A 16,765-nucleotide genomic window follows, 5' to 3' on the forward strand; every position below is an offset into this window, starting at 1 on the left:
AAGCAATAGCTTCCAAAAACGTAAACCTATCATAAAAAGATGTGTTTAAAGTTCCAGGAGGAAAAAAAAAAAAGTGTAAGAGGAACTGAAACAGAAACTAGCTATATCTATTTAGATCACTTAAGGAGAAATACGGTACTGCCTCATAAAGGTAATTCAAGTAATCTCTTATTATAAACCTCTTGTATAAAGTAAACGATGGTTGATTGCCTAACTTCACTTTCTACTGCCATAGTAAAAATCTTAAGGACAAGAAACCCCAGATCCTTAGTTATGGATTTTAACAAAGAAGCAAAATCTTAGGGACTCACAGAATTTTGGACATAGAACTCCAAAGGTCACCTAATTCAATTCCTGCCTTTTAAGGCTGAAGAAAGTGTTGACGCACCAGGGGACTAAGAGAAAAGAATTCAGGATCACGTGGCCGGTGAATGTTCCTGGAGCGACACTAAGCCACCCCTAAACGCACGTGCCGAGGAAGAGAAGACCAAACGAGCTCCTTCCTGTTTCCAGAAGCAACAAAACGTGCTTATTTCTAACTACCCGTGCTGACAGCCAAGCTGTTTTTCCTGCGTCCCCCTCCTTTTTGCAAGGGACGAGGGAGGGAGCTAACTGCAGCAGGTGAATGACAGACATTCAACAGTTTCCGAGGTGACTCTTTCTTAGATGCCTCTGTTTGGGCATCTCTACATGCCTACTCCCGTAAGAAGCTTCTCTAAGAATGGAGGAACCTGAAAAAAAGAAAGCCAAGTTCCAAATTTCAAGGAAGGAATTCTCCTAACCTAACGGGCTGCACGACACCTTCTCACGAAACCGTCACTAGCCTTCACACACCGCACGTCAACACGATATAAATGTGCAAAAGGTGCTCTATGGAACTCTCGAAGCTACCGGCAGAAGGCCGGGCCTTCACGCGGATGGATGAGCCTTATCCTCGCTCTCTGCTCCAAAGATGCTTGAAAGGCAAGGTCTTCACGAGGAACTCACAAGTCATCTAGAATTTCTGATACTTTTCAGTTGTTCTCCACTGACCAGGGCATTGTCTAGAGAATAAATTATTTTAGCCCACTTCGGCAGCAAGTTGTCCCTTTTTACCACGGTAACTTTCTTTAATAATTATGTAAATAAAATTCATTTCTATCACGTCAGCCGTCTGAAACCACACAGAGCCATGAAGACAAAAATTGAAGTGAAGGAAACAATGAGAGGCAGAGCACCACATTCTGATCAAAAAATATTTTTAAAAGGAAACTAAAACCACAGTAGTCAAGGCCCAGATGTTCAGCGACCACGACCACCTCTCTGGCGTGAAAGACTTCGGTCCAGAGCACGTGGATACGCACGTGTACACAGGCACCCCAAGTGATAAGAAGTCTCAGTTTCACTTCGTTTTGCTCCAACCACTTCTGAGACAAGAAACGAAAGAAACCCGTTTCTCCCTGGGAGAAGGACAGAAGAATGCTACAAAGTTAGTTCCGGAAGCGCTGGTCGGGGTGTGTCTTTAACAAGAACAGAACTCACAGGATTTGTGAACACACATTTGACCAAACCAAAGTAACAACTTCCTAAACGCCAAAGACTTCTGTCTGAGGTGCAGAAATCCAAAAGCACCCTTCTGACAAAACGCGCCGGGGCGTGCAACGTGCACACGCAAATGCGCGCGTGCACACACACAGAGTGGAAAAAGCACACCCAGAATGACAACAAAAGGATAAGAAGAGAAGGAAATGAGGAAAACCAGAAACGTAATAAAAACTTAGGTCAGAAGTGGGAAGGAAGAATTTTAAGAGGCCAGAACAGGGAAGCATCAAAGAGAAAGTCTCCCCTTTATTAGAATATATCACCCAGACACTGTATAAAAATGACATATTATCCCTAACTAAGAATGTGAAAATTCTGAATTGCGATTGACTGCCACTTGTATGAGAAGTCTTCTTAGAGGAATTAACCCTTCTGTGCTGGTGGCAACTGAGTAAGGAGTTGAAAGATTTTCTGTGAAGTTTAGATGTAAACATTAATGTAACACAGGGCTTTGCAGTACATTAATGATTAGATTACAATACATGCACTCAACCTTTTAAATAGTTAATATCTCAAAACCCAAACTGGTTTTAAAAGCACAGCCAGAACTAGCAATACTATTCTTTAGACATTTTTATCAGGAAAACAAACGTATTCCAGACAAGCTCAAATCGTAACAAAGCAACAGTACTTCATAAAATATACATACTCTAAACAGGAAAGAGTCGTATAAACAAATGCACTCTAGTAACATACTTACAACTTAGATCACCTATTTCCCAACTAGTACTGAATGACAACTGCATTACAATAGAAAGTCCGATGAAACTGATGGAATCCTAATTAACGTACTTAAGGCGTATGCCATAAAAACCAGACTCGAATTATGTTAGGCGACTAGTTTAACACAATGGTTTCCTCAACTATTAACGCTGAACAATTTCAAGGCAGTGAAGACGAAAGCTCCCTTGAATTCTTAACGCTGATGTTTAGCTTTACTTCTTGTGATTTAACTCTGAATCAAATACTCTCCACAGGCATGATAGCAAGTTTTCTTAGTGCCGGAAACAAGTTCACCCAAGTATGACACCTGACCACTAAAAAAATAAAATAAATAAAAACTGCCTCATGTAGAATTTAAAAGGTGGTTATTAACACTGACTGCTCCTCTGGTGAAAAATCTGACTCCTGAATGAGACAGAGCCACCTTCAACCACCTCTGCGAGCTCCTTGCAAACAGAACAGAGCACTTTGTGAAGGTTATCTTATTTTTAAAACGCCATCTGAAATCAGGTAACGGGGCCACTCGCATTACCGTTCACAGAGTGGTTTTATATGTGGCTACATTTGTGCCTCACAACAACTTAAGGCAACGAAGCCCATTAAGGAAAATGGTACCACTGTTCCCATTTCATAGATGAAAACGGGCTCCGAGAGGCTAAGTGACTTCCTCAAGTTGATACCATGGAGAACAGACCTCACAGGTCCTACAGCAGTGCTCTCTCTATTCCAACCCAGCAACGCACTCATAAGCCCTTATACGGAAAGCATTTTTAACATTTAAATTTAATTGCAGGCTATTTCAGTCTGGAAACCAGAGAGTGCTGGTGGCTAACAGATAAGTCTTACTAAAAGCCTAAGAATAAAAGGTCAGATATTTTAGTTCCTAATATGCAACTAACCAATTTTATGGTCAAGAATAACTCAAACAGCCTTTCAGAGGCTCAAGTGTGGGTTACAAAAAATGGCTCCAATTAAGAAAGAGTTAATAAACAATTAAGTTTTAAAATAACAATCACCAATGAAATCTCTCTTACTACCACTGAAAAATATGTAGGAGACGGAAGACTGTGTGCCTATGTCTGTGTCTGTGTGGACTTAGAAAATGCCATCTCTGGACAAGAGTTATAACTTTTGTGATTATTTTTAAAGGAAAGAGATTGTTTCTGTACGCATGTCAGATAAAAGGTACTTGTAAAATATTTTTACAAGAGTAAAAATTAGTGTTTCATTTTACAATACACAGCGATCATCTACATAGAACTAATATTTGCTAAGCAAGCTGAATACAAACTATATGGTTAAAAAAATGTTTTGCACGAAGAAAAATTGTTGAAACCTCCAAAAACAATCATAATTTCAAAACACTAGAGTAAGATATATTATAGTGCATTTCCTATAACAAGTGATAGCACTCTTGAGAACTGAAAAAATATTAGATTTTCCCCCCACCATTAACAGACTTCATGTTTTGGTCAGTAATAAAACAAATTATATATATTTACTACATTTAGTAACTTACTGTATTTATAAATTACTATAGTTGGGGGAAAAAAAGTCAAAGTAGAAACAGTCTTCTATCTGGCTTTATGGACTATCTTTAAAGCCACTTCAACAGAATGACTATTAATGGAAAATTGTAATTACACACACCTGCTTGTTTTAAAAGGCATTTAAAATATCTGACATCCAGGATAGAAAGACTATATTTGATTCTGCAAAAATACTTTAAAAGTGAATACTTACCCAAAATATGCTTGCAAACTGCAAATGGTGACTTTGATTTCCTAAACGATAAGAATATGTGCTCTGCATGCTGGCGTTGTTCGTTATTAACCATGGAAGGTGGCGCCTTGAGGGTTAAAACAAGAGGAGCAAAACAAAACAAAAAACAGAGTACACTTGTTTAATAAGACAGCTTGAACAACAGCAAACCTTTTACCCGCAATAAGAGAAAACACTTTCACTTTCGGGGGGTGGGGGCACTGGGACATCAAATTCCTGCTTGTTATTTTACAGAAACTGAAGTATAAAACTTCGTAATAAATATTTAAAATACGGTTTCAGGAAAAAGGAAGAAATTCCTGGCAAGGTTTCAAAGTTGCCTACATTTTAGAAGACAGAGGCTTATATAACATTTTCTGTATCTTTTAAACACAGCTAACTTATTGCGTTTTATTCCAAAATATACCACTTCATCTAACTTGACTAAGTGAAAATTATCTCTAAATTTTTCAGCACTGGTGCAACCAAATCCAAAGTCACTAAAAATTGATTTCTCACAGCAATGCTTTACGATAAAAATATTATCAGATAATTAATTCTACTTCAAGTTTCCTAAAATCACCATTAAACCAGAAAAAGTACGGAACAGTGGAGTTGGAAGTTACAAAACTCCTATCTGAATAAACGAATCCGCAGAAAAGTCAGACTTCTGGCTTAACAAAAACAACTTCTAAAGTCTGCCAGGTTTTTAAATTCCATTTTGTTCTAACAATCTTTCCTCTAAAGATAATATTCTTCTGAACCTAAAATGTAGCCACCTAAAATACATAGTCTCATTGCATGGCTTCGTTATCTTTGACTCACTGAGACCCATCTGAAGGGAAGAGATTGCTTATGCAGCCTACCAATTAAATAGCAGAATTCTCAATTTGGGAGAGGAGAGGTAGGAAAATAAACCTTCGCTACTGTGACCAATATGAAATGGGGAAACCAAAATTTCAACTATATTTAAACAATCTGAAAGATAAAAAACATTTTGCAACAAAGTACATTATAAACTATATTATTGAAACCAAGTACATTATAAACCATATATTAATATAAACTATAAACTGTATCAATTATGTATCATCATTTTAAGCTGTATCAATTATGCAACATTAGTCACTATAATTTTAGTTAAAATAAAATAATAATAAAACCAAATTTGATAGCCTGGCCTAAAGGTATTCTTATAATTAGCCAAAACCAGTTCAGACTACTATTCCTAATGATACAGCACCCTCTACAGCTCTCTAGATAAAAACGAAAATATTTTCATTATAAAGAACTGTGTTAAATTCTTTTTATTTTTAATGTTTATTTATTTTTGAGAGAGAGAGAATGAGCAAGAGAAGAGCAGAGAGAGAGGGAGACACAGAATCCGAAGCAGGCTCCAGGCTCTGAGCTGCCAGCACAGAGCCTGACGCGGGGCTCGAACTCACGAGCCATGAGATCAAGACCTGAGCCAAAGTCGGACGCTTGACCAACTGAGCCACCCAGGTGCCCCAAATTGTGTTAAGTTCTTTAATCCGTTTTTTGAAAAAGTGTTACTATGAACAACTAACTATGCTAAATATAAATATTTTTGTCCTTCCATTTGCAAATTCTTCATTCTCATCATTTTCCGTAACTCAACAAGTTTGTGTTTTTACAAGATATTTCATCATTAATATCTGACTATACCCCCAAAACCAGCATATCAGTAAACACTATTACAACATGTTATACTGCTACGAATATAAGGCAACAAGTATGGATGACCCAGGTGATTCTGATTTATATATTCTTTCTTCTCATCACCCTTGAAAGGCAGTACACATACATAATTTTGCAAGTGATTAATTATGCCAGTTATTCTGCAAACAAAAATAGTTCTTAAAGCTAATGATCTTTGGACACCCTGATATTCACATAGTTCATAAAGTACAGGCCTCAAGATAACTTTAATATAACAGAATATTTCATTTATAAAATATCAGATTTCATAAGTAATGAAGTATAATGTAAAAGTTGGTTTATATTAACCACCTGGTTGAACATGATCATACAAACAATAAAATCATCCATTGATTCATTAGATGGCAACACAGTATCCACTCTAGTTTCCCAAAACCAAAACTTTCAATTCTTTTTGAAAATGAATGACTTGGCAATGGTTTGCAAATAGTAAATTATGTGCATCAGCGAGTTCTGAGAAGATTTTTTGTTTAAAAAGAAAAAGAAAAGATTCCCAGCCCCCAAAGATTTAACAGGCTCAGCTTCTAAGTCAAAAACATGCATCTTTCCCACAAAATTCCCAGCTTAGTACTGACTTATATACCTATACCTCTACCTGTGGAACTCCTTCCTGCTCAGAAATCAGAAGTCATCCTTCAAACTGCTTCAGCTTCTCCTTCGTCAGCCTTTCCTGACCTTCTCCCCATCGGCCTGAACACAAACGTCTCCATCTCACCTTGGGCAATGCACTAGGTATATATCTCTACCAACCCAACTTACCATAATGTACTGTATGTATTTGCTTGCCCCTTTTTCTTTTTTGCTATGATTTTTCTGATACCAGAAACCTTACTTTACTCATCTCTAAATTCCTAGAGCCTTGCACATATCAAAAGAGAGGCAACACCACCATGACTAACATTCACTGAGTACTTAGTGTTGCGAGGCATTATTTTCAACAGATGGATAGGCACACAGATATATAACCTCATTAATCCTAATAACCTTATGAGGTAGAAGCTATTATTATTCCCATTTTACAGATGAGGAATGGAGTGATCAATCTGCTAAAGGTCAAGGAGGAAGCAGAGGTGGAAACTGACCTCAGGGCCCTAACTCTTCAACAGAAACTACACTTAGGTGGTTCAGGATCATGTAAGACTTATTATGCTTAAAGCAAGGGGGTAGAAAGGAAGAAAATCCCTCGTAAAAGTCCTCCTCTGAGACCCAATACAGACATTAGAGTGTTCTACATAGCTTGAGAAGTTTCAGTGAAGATATAATAATAGTAAAAAAGCCTTTTTGTATTGCCTGTTTATGTTCTTTCGTTGTCCCTAACAGCCAAAGATTGAGAAGAGCTCACACTTCAAAGGTACAGTCAAATGAATCAGAAGAGCTGGAATCAGGCGGAAGCAGAGTGCCTGACGGAGGACAGGAAACAACACATGAGCAACTCCAGGTGTCTTCAGGAAAATAAAGGCAGTAACAGGAAGAAACTGAAAGGTGTTTTTCATTTTTAAGTTTGTTTATTTATGGGGGGGGGGGGGGTGCGGCAGAGAGAAAGGGAGAGAGAAACTCAAGCGGGCTACATGCTGTCAGTGCAGAGCCCGACGCAGGGCTCCATCTCAAGAACCGTGAGGCGAGATCAAGAGGAGGATGCCTAACCCACTGAGCCACCCAGGCGCCCCAAGAAGTGCTTCTAAGGAGTCGCACCAGCAGGAGATCTGAAGCTCACAAAGCCCTGGCCCAACATGCTGGTGTTTCTGGCACAGCCCATGCTGTTCCGCCAGCCTGGCCGGACCCCCTCCAATTTACAAAAAATCCTCAAGAAACACCATTGGTGGTGCACAGCTAGGGGCATCTGAAGCGGGAACTCAAGATTCACTAAAAAATAGATTAAATGACATATTTAATACGAGGGTTTTTTTTCGGGGGGGGGGGGCATCAGGAGAACCAGAAGTACTAAATAATTTCTGTTTACTGAGGGCTGACTATAATCTAAGCACCATGCCAGAAGCTAAGGATATAAAAGTAGAGAGAACCATCTCTGCCCTTAGGAATTCTGAGTCTTACAAAAGACATACATTAATCAAATCACACCAATAATAATGAGTTTATCATTTTTGCCTCCCCTAACTGCATTCTAGCTTCTCCCATCATGCCAAACCCGTCCTCAAAAAGTCAGAAATTCCACTTGTCAAATCCTATGAGACCTTTAGACTCTTTCTTTCTCTGGGGAGCTACAAGAACTTTTATTAAGACGAACAACAACAGCACCACCTCGTCCTCATGCAGAGTGCTAAATTACATACGCTGTCTCACTTAATCACTGCAACATCCCTGTACGAATTATTGCCTCTCTTTTACATATGGAGAAACTCAGATTCACAGACTGTCACATACCCAAGATCACAGTATCAAAGGCAGAATTTGGTCTTAAGTCTGTGTAACACCAAAGCCCTTGATCTGACTCTCTTAAGTATTACTAACGAGGAGACATAGTTGAATAGGCTAATTTCTGTCAGATAACTCGCAAAGAAATTCAAACAATATTCTAGGCTTACTATAAATATCATTGTTTACAGGACCATGAAAAAAGGATATGAAAGTCAGACTGAAAAATCAGGCACGATTTGTAGACAGGAAACAAGCTACAAAAGTAGAAAACAAACTTGGAAGTCATGCCACACAACTCGTAATAAAAATTTTCTTCGCTATAATCGCTCGCCCATCTTTCCTTTTTGTGTGCGTGTGTACACATTTAGCATTGTAACAAAGCCACTTGTACACATTCAATGTTTAAAACTGAGCATCTTTCCTTTCCGGTGAAACAAAAAGCAAACTGAAAAATAAACAGGAACACAATTACAAGAGAATGTCAATTCCAAATAAGAGCCTACAGGTTCTGCTGATTCTCCCTGCGAGTGGCAGGGCTTAAGTCATCATTAGGAGAGAATTTTTATTTTAAAAGTGTCATCTTCAACTGCAAGGATGTCCATTAAACATCACAATTAAACATGCCGAAGGAGAAGCCATGTTGTCAAAATGCCCACTGAACCCACCCAAACGTCTCAAACTTTGCTGACCTCCTATAACCCCATTTTTTTAAGATTTTTTCTTTTTTTTAAACAAGAGAAAGTGGACAGATACATGTTGGTAAATGCTAACTGCCCATATTCACATAGAGACACAGTGAAATCTCTGAGCCCAATATACAGAGAAAGGAGGAAGAAAAACTAGAATTCCATGCACTACCCAGGGACCCAGCACCCTCCAGCTTCCAGCAGGCTCCCTCATCTTTTAGAGAGAGAGCATGGTTTAATGTTCAAATTAGAAAATCACAGATGTACTACCCAAAAACATGTTTACCAGTAGTTTTTGACTCATTCACGGAAATTTTTAAGTTAAGAATTGTTCAATTCTGGGGTGCCTGGATGGCTCAGTCGGTTGAGCGTCCGACTTCGGCTCAGGTCATGATCTCACAGTTTGTGGGTTCAAGCCCCGCATCGGGCTCTGTGCTGACAGCTCAGGGTCTGGAACCTGCTTTGGATTCTGTGTCCCCCTCTCTCTCTGCCCCACCCCTGCTTGAGCTCTGTGTCTCTCTGTCTTTCAAAAATGAATAAACATGAAAAAAAAATTACGAATTGTTCAATTTTTAGTTTCCTCTCTATAACCTTTCCTTTTAAACCTTTGGAACTTAACACTGCTCCTACCTAAATTTAAATCCGTAACACAAAATGATATATTTTATTACTTCAAATGTTTCATACCAGGGGCACCTGGGGGGCTCAGTCAGTCAAGCGTCCGACTTCAGCTCAGGTCGTGATCCCACAGTTAATGAGTTTGATCACGCAGTTCTTGAGTTTGAGCCCCACATCAGGCTCTGTGCTGACAGTTCAGAGCCTGGAGCCTGCTTCAGATTCTGTGTCTTCCCCTCTCTCTCTGTTCTGCCCCTGCTCACGTTCTGTTCCCCTCTCTCTCAATAATAAAGCTTTAAAAAAAATTTTTTTTTTAACGTATCATAGCAGTATTTCATAGTATTCCACAAAGAGTAAATTCCAGTTACTGGACCTTTTCAGCTAAACAAATCTGAAAGACGTGCCCTAATTAATTAATCTCTTGCAATTTCACAGCATATCCCCAAAAGCTGTCTTTTCAAATCTATTTTCCTCTCAAACCTCTCATCTCATGACACCCAGTACTCCAGTCTCTCACAAAATGACCTTATTTTTACTTTCCCAAAGTGAAAGCCTTCTTGCATGATTAGCTCCTTTATGTGACTTCCTCTTCAAAAGGAAGGTTCTCCTATCACCTTCTCCAATTTCCTAACAAAATACTCCCTTCCCCTCAACCTTCTCTGAACTCGAAATCCTCCTCCCATCCCTGCCCTGCTGGCTCCCCCCACATACAACCCCATTTCTTCCCTCATCTCTTCCCACTCTCTTTCTTTTTTTAAGTTTATTTACTTTTGAGAGAGCATGAGGGGAAGGGCAGAGAGCGAGAGAGGGAGAAAGGGGAGAGAGAATCCCAAGCAGACTCCACGCTGTCAGTGCGGGCGGGGCCTGACACGGGGCTCAAACCCAGGAAGAACAAGTCCTTGACCTAAGATGAAATCAAGAGTCACTCCATCCAGGCGCCCCCTCACTCTCTTTAGCTTCTCTTAAAGTTATACTTAGTAATGGCGCCCTGCTTTCTGCTTACAAACAGGTTTACCCTACCTTAAAAATCCCTCCAAACAATCTTACGGTCCCCTTTAATTAAAAGAACAAGATACCGAAATCAAAACGACCTGGTTTCTAATCCCATCTCTGCAGCACAATAGTTAGGAAATTTCCAGGCAAAGACACCTCCAGGCAAGTCAGGGTCCCCAGCATCTGATGATGCTAATGAATGCATCTCATAATGGTATGAGAACTGCAGTTAAAAATACACATATGGGTCTCCCCAAATTAACCTACAATAATTGATACAATTCCACTTTAAATCCCAATAAGGTTCATTTCAGAAGGTGACAAGGTGGTCCTAAGACATGTAAAAAAAAGGCCAAAAAGAGTTAAATTAAGAAAAAAGGATGTTGAGAGCATTATACTAAGTGAAATAAATGAGACAGAGAAAGATACTCACTTATAAAGATCTCACTTCCATGTGGAATCTAACAAAAAAAAAAACAAAACATGACCCACCCCAAGCTCCTCCTAGATACAGAGAACAGACTGGGGGGGGTTCTAAGGAAGAGGGGGATGATAGAGTGAAGAGGGTCAAAAGGTACAAACTTCCAGGTATAAAATAAATAAGTCAAGAGGATGTCATGTATAGCATGGTAACTACAATTCATAATAACATACCGTGTATTTGAAAGTTACGAAGAGAGTAGACCTTAATAGTTGTCATCATAAGAAACAGATTCAGTAGCTACGTACGGTAACAGGCATTAATCGTGATCACTTCACAATATATACAAATACTGAGTCCCTATATTGTACATCCGAAACTACTAAAATATTATAGGTCATAAATAAATAAAATGAGTAATTTTAGGTTCAAAAAAACTATTAAAAACCTGAGGAAAGAATAAGACAGGAGGGTGGAGGGATGGGTTAAATAGGTGATGGAAATTAAGGAGCACGCCTGTAACGAATACTTGTGGTAAGGACGTGCTGAATCACTGACTGTACACCTGAACTTAATATTCCACCATATGTTAGCTGGAATTTGAACAAAACCTTTAAAAAAAGAAAGAATACGAGTCTTACAGAGCCAGATATAAACACTTACAAAGGCACAGTAATAATTTTTTTAAAAGTAGTATTAGAACAGGAGAAACAAACAAGGGAGCAGAGAGACTTCCCAGAAACAGACCCATGACATATGACAAAATAGTGAGGAAAGGTTAGACTGTACAACAAATGGCACCAGAAAGTTGGCTATTTATAAGCAAAAACAAAAGGTCAGATATTTAATTCATATCATACATATAATAAATTCTAGGGGAATGGAAGACTGAAAAATGAAAAGCAAAAATTTTTTAACGTTTTTAACAGAATATTAAGAAGAAAACGTAGGAGAGTATGTCAGAGTGGGGAAGAACTTTTTAAACAATAAAAGGCACAAATCCTTTTTATTTGACTATATTAAAAGTATAACCTTCTCAACATTAACTGGAAGTGAAAAGACCAGACACAGATTAGGAGGCAGTAATAACTGCACTGAATATAATTAACAAAAGACTAATACTCAGAACATAAAAACTCCCACAAAAGACAACTTACAGCAGAAACTGACAGCTACCCCTCTTCTTCCTCAGTCAAGAACTTGAGTATGAGGCACCGCGCCTCGAGGAATAACACTTCTTAGTGCCCTGCGGGACTAGGGACTAAGTTCTGGCCAATAAGACATCAACAAAGCTTGGGGTAGGACTTCCTAAAGGCAGCTGATTCAGCTGAAACACATTTTTCTCTTGCCCATAGATCTTCTTTCCTACCCCCTGGAAATGGATATGGTGGCTGTAGCTCTACTAACCATCTCGGACCACAGGAAGACACCAGCCACGAACTGTAAACATAGAAACGGAAAGAAGAAAGCAGCAGCAGCAGCATGAGCCCCTGGTGCTATCCTGGAAGCCATCAGACCATCGTCGGATCACTTTATCTCCACGCTTCAGGTGAGAAAAAATAATCCTTTTCAAAAAGACAACGTTACTGGACTTTGGGGTTACATGCTGCCTAATCCAATCCAACCAATTACACAATGTAATAGAAAAATGGCCAATGAACTACAGGCTAGACAAGTCACAGAGAAGAAAGTAAAAATGGCTAATAAGCCTAAAAACATACTCAACCTCACTAGAAACCACTGAAATGCAATTAAAACAGTAAGCTACTGTTTCTGAGGGGGAATGAAAAATGATGCAGGTTAAAAAAAATTAGTACAAAAACAAGAGTTTAAGAAGTTTGGGAGTACTGTAGATAGCTGTAAGCCTGCATTTTTCCAATGTAAAAATGGAACATTAATTTGGAATTTTGGGATTACCTAGAAAAAGTTGATGGCCCTGAACAGCAAGGTATGCACAAGTCCCCTTCTAGGCATTTATTCTCTAGAGAACCTCTCCCCCACACAAAGAAAGCTCACATAAAGATGTTCCTCAGCACTACCATAACAGACAAATAAAAAAGAGTAGCAATTCGAATTCCATCAATAGGGAATATATCGTAGTACAGTCATACAGTTAAAGACCAAACTACAGCGACATTTACCAAAGTGGCTAAACTGAAAATTATTCTGAGTGAAGCAAATGACTGAACCTATACAACATATCATCTAGGTAAAACTTCAAAAACTCAAAAGTATGGTAGTATTTTTATTTTCCTTTGTGGACAAAGTGTGAAAACACGGAAGGTAAGGAAAAACAATTTTACTTTACTGTTTTTTTTAATTATTTTTTTAAAATGTTTATTTATTTTTGAGAGAGAGAGAGAGGGAGGGAGGGAGGGTACACGAGCACACAAGCAGGGGAGGGGCAGAGAGAGAGGGAGACACAGAATCCGAAGCAGGCTCCAGGCTCCAAGCTGTCAACACACAGCCCGACACGGGGCTCGAATTCACGAACTGTGAGATCATGACCTGAGCCGAAGTCAGATGCTTAACCGACTGAGGCATTCAGGTGCCCCTTTGAAAAAATGTCTTAAAGATTTATTTTTTAGCAATCTCTACAACCAAAGTGGGGCTCGAACTCACAACCCTGAGATCAAGAGTTGAGTGCGCCACCAACTGAGCCAGCTGGGCGCCCCAAGGATCAACAATTTTAAAAGCATGCTTCTCGTTAGAGATGAAGAAGCAGAGTCTGGAGAATGGTACCTAAAAGGGATCCAGGGCATCTGAGTGGTTCAGTTAAGTGTCTGACTTTGGCTCAGGTCCTGATCTCACAGCTCGTGAGTCTGAGCCTCGCGTGGCGCTCGCTCTCTGCCGTCGGCACAGAGCCCACCTGAGATCTTCCTCGGTCTCTACCCCTCCCCAGGTCTTTCTCTCAAAAATAACTATTAAAAAAAAAAAAATCTTATGAAAGGGACCCATAGGCAGCTTCAATAGATTATTTTTCAGTTTGTACGCAAAATGGCTACATTCACATTTGCTAGCCCAGGAGATGAGATCATGGTTATGACCTGCACTGTTCTCGTACTCGTGCATTTTTTAAAATGAGCCATTCCTCACAGCTCTCCTGACGGGATACCCAGAACAACTCTTCTGCTAAAATCAAATCAAATAATGTGGATAAAATATTTCTACATTTTTAAATGTATTGCTGAGCTTACAAGAAATTAAGGAATCCTCAGAAGCTAAAAAAACAAAAAACAAAAAACAAAGAAAAACCAAAGCAGGAATCCAAAGATAAAATATGGCACTCATGCATTTACCCTAGAGACATTTGTCAACTTCAGGTGACCTTGAGTTTCCATTCTGATGGCTACCCAAGCAGTACAGAAGACATAAGATATACGGTCAGGGCCCTCCTAAGATGGGGATCTAATAGGACACCCCTCCACATAAAGCTGGGGTCCTCAGTGTAAGCATAAAGCATTAACAAACAAAAACAGGGAGGAAGGGAGGAAGGGAGGAAGAGAGGGAGAGAGCAACTTGCTAGTTTGGATCTTAAGGACAGATGAGAAGGAACATTACTTCAGACAACTGATAACCAAGAACAGGCCTTCAAACAGGTTTCCTGCCTCATTTCAACAGGACCCATGTGGTCCCAAAACTTCAAGCCAATAAACTTAAAGTAGCCCTATGTTGGTCATGCACCTAAGGCACCTGGAGTAATGCACCATAATCCAGGCTTCAGACTTTTCCAGAAACATCTCCAAGAGCTAATATTCAAAAATTTTCAAACACATGAAGAAACAAGCTACCATGGGTCTGCAGAACAACACATTAAAGAATCAAATCAACAAAATTCACAAATATTCAGAAACGTGATACAAAATGTTTAAAAAACCTAAATATGTATGAAGCAGACTTAAGCAAATAAAATCTTTTACATATCAAATGATACTATCAGCAGAATAAAAAGTCAATTCACAGAGGGGTGACTGGGTGGCTCAGTTGGTTGGGCGACTGACTTCAGCTCAGGTCATGATCTCACAGTTCGTGGGTTCGAGCCCCGGGTCGGGCTCTGTGCTGACAGCTCAGAGCCTGGAGCCTGCTTCAGATTCTGTGTCTCCCTCTTTCTCTGACCCTCCCCCGTTCATGCTCTGTCTCTCTGTCTCAAAAATAAATAAACGTTAAAAAAAAATTTTTTTTTAAATATAAATAAATAAATAAAAAATAAATAAAAAAAAAAGAGAAAGATAGTATGACAGTTCCTCACAAAACTAAACACAGAATTATCACACAAGACAGCACTCCACATCTAGGAAGATACTCAAAAGAACTGAAAACAGGGCTCAAAGAGACCACACACCAATATCCATAGCAGTATTATTCCCAATAGCCAAAAAGATGGAATAACCACACCCACTGATGAATGAACAAAAGGTAATAAATGTACACAAACAATGGCATACATCCAGCCTTAAGAAAGAATGAATTTTTGATACATGCTACAACAGGTATGAATCTTGGACACATTTTGTAAGGCAAATAAGCCAGACACAAGATAAATGCCACAGGATTCCACTTATATGAGGTACCTAAAATAAACTAGAAAAAGAGTGTAAAAAGTGGTTACCTAGGGTGGGGCGGGGGCAGAAATAAGGAGTTATTATTTTATGAGTTATACAGTTTTCGTATGGAATAATGGGAAAATTTTGGAGACAGCAGTGATGGTTGTACAACAATGTGAAAGTACAGTAAAACCTTGGATTGTGAGTAACTTGCTCTCTGAGTGTTCCCCAAGGTGAGCAAACATTTCTAAAAAACCTTAACTTGATACACAAGCGATGGCTTGCAGTGCTAATAGTATGTGATGCCGAATGTCACGTATCAATACTGAGTCAATGGTTCTTCTCTCTGTCTGTCTGTCTGTCTCTCTCACTGGGATTGTGGGTGATCATCGCCCATGCTCAGATGCTTGCTCTCAGGCCGCGGTGTTTGGCAGAAATCAGCGATTTTTCAGAACGCTTGGAAGGCGCCCACCACTGGCACTAGTCTATTTTTTGTCACTTCAAAGCACCTGTGGACAGTCCTTTGCTTTTCCAGACAAGAGAAAGCTTAGGCATATGCTTTGCTTCATTCTAGGTCAAGCGCCTGCAGATGCAGACCCTTTCCTCTGCTGCCTTATTGCCAGTTACGTTAAATACAGTACATGACAAGAGTGTATTAATACTGTGCTGTAGTCAACATCCATGCGAGTGTATACAACGGCCCCGTGCAGAAAAAGATGCCATTGAGCCAACAGATAGCGGTGATTCCGGTAGTGATAGTCAAAGTCGTCCTACACAATAACCCTCCTCCTTTGTCTCCCTCACACCAGCCACGAAGGTTTTCAAAGGTAAGTGCGGGCTAATTTGTTTTTCTTTATATTTTGTACTTTCTTTTTAATGCTTTTTAATGTTTATTTATTTTTGACAGAGAGAGACAGAGACAGAGAATGAGTGGGGGAGGAGCAGAGAGAGAGGGAGACCCAGAATTCAAAGCAGGCTCCAGGCTCCGAGCTGTCAGCACAGAGCCTGACGCGGGGCCTGAACGCATGGACTGCGAGATCATGACCTGAGCCAAAGTCGGACGCTCAACTGACTGAGCCACTCAGGCGCCCCTATATTTTGTACTGTCTTTATTATTTTGTATTGTATTATAGTATTGCAATCACTTTTATATGAATATTTTGGGGTTGTGGAACGAATCATCTGAGTTTCCATTATTTCTTACGGGGAAATTTGCTTTGATATACAAGTGCTCTGGATTACAAGCATGTTTCCAGAATGAATTATGCTCACCAACCAAGGTTTTACTATACTTAAAAATAGTAAAAGCAGCAAGATAACACAAC

The 16,765-nt window shown here is 39.4% G+C and overlaps 1 protein-coding gene across 7 annotated transcripts in view; it reads right to left on the bottom strand.

The window, feature by feature from the left end:
- Positions 1–16,765, bottom strand: part of XPO4 (exportin 4) — a 114,483-nt gene that overhangs the window by 81,042 nt on the left and 16,676 nt on the right. For 5 of the 7 annotated variants that reach the window (XM_042926675.1, XM_042927170.1, XM_042926010.1 and 2 more), the window contains exon 2: positions 4,048–4,153. In XM_042926675.1, coding sequence (XP_042782609.1) covers positions 4,048–4,153 — 106 coding nt within the window. Of the gene's footprint in view, positions 1–4,047; positions 4,154–16,765 lie in introns of those variants that run through there. The other 2 variants (XM_042926992.1, XM_042927078.1) reach the window with 2 other exon arrangements.

This window comes from Panthera leo, chromosome A1 (genome assembly GCF_018350215.1).
Source record: "Panthera leo isolate Ple1 chromosome A1, P.leo_Ple1_pat1.1, whole genome shotgun sequence".
Lineage (NCBI taxonomy): Eukaryota > Metazoa > Chordata > Mammalia > Carnivora > Felidae > Panthera > Panthera leo.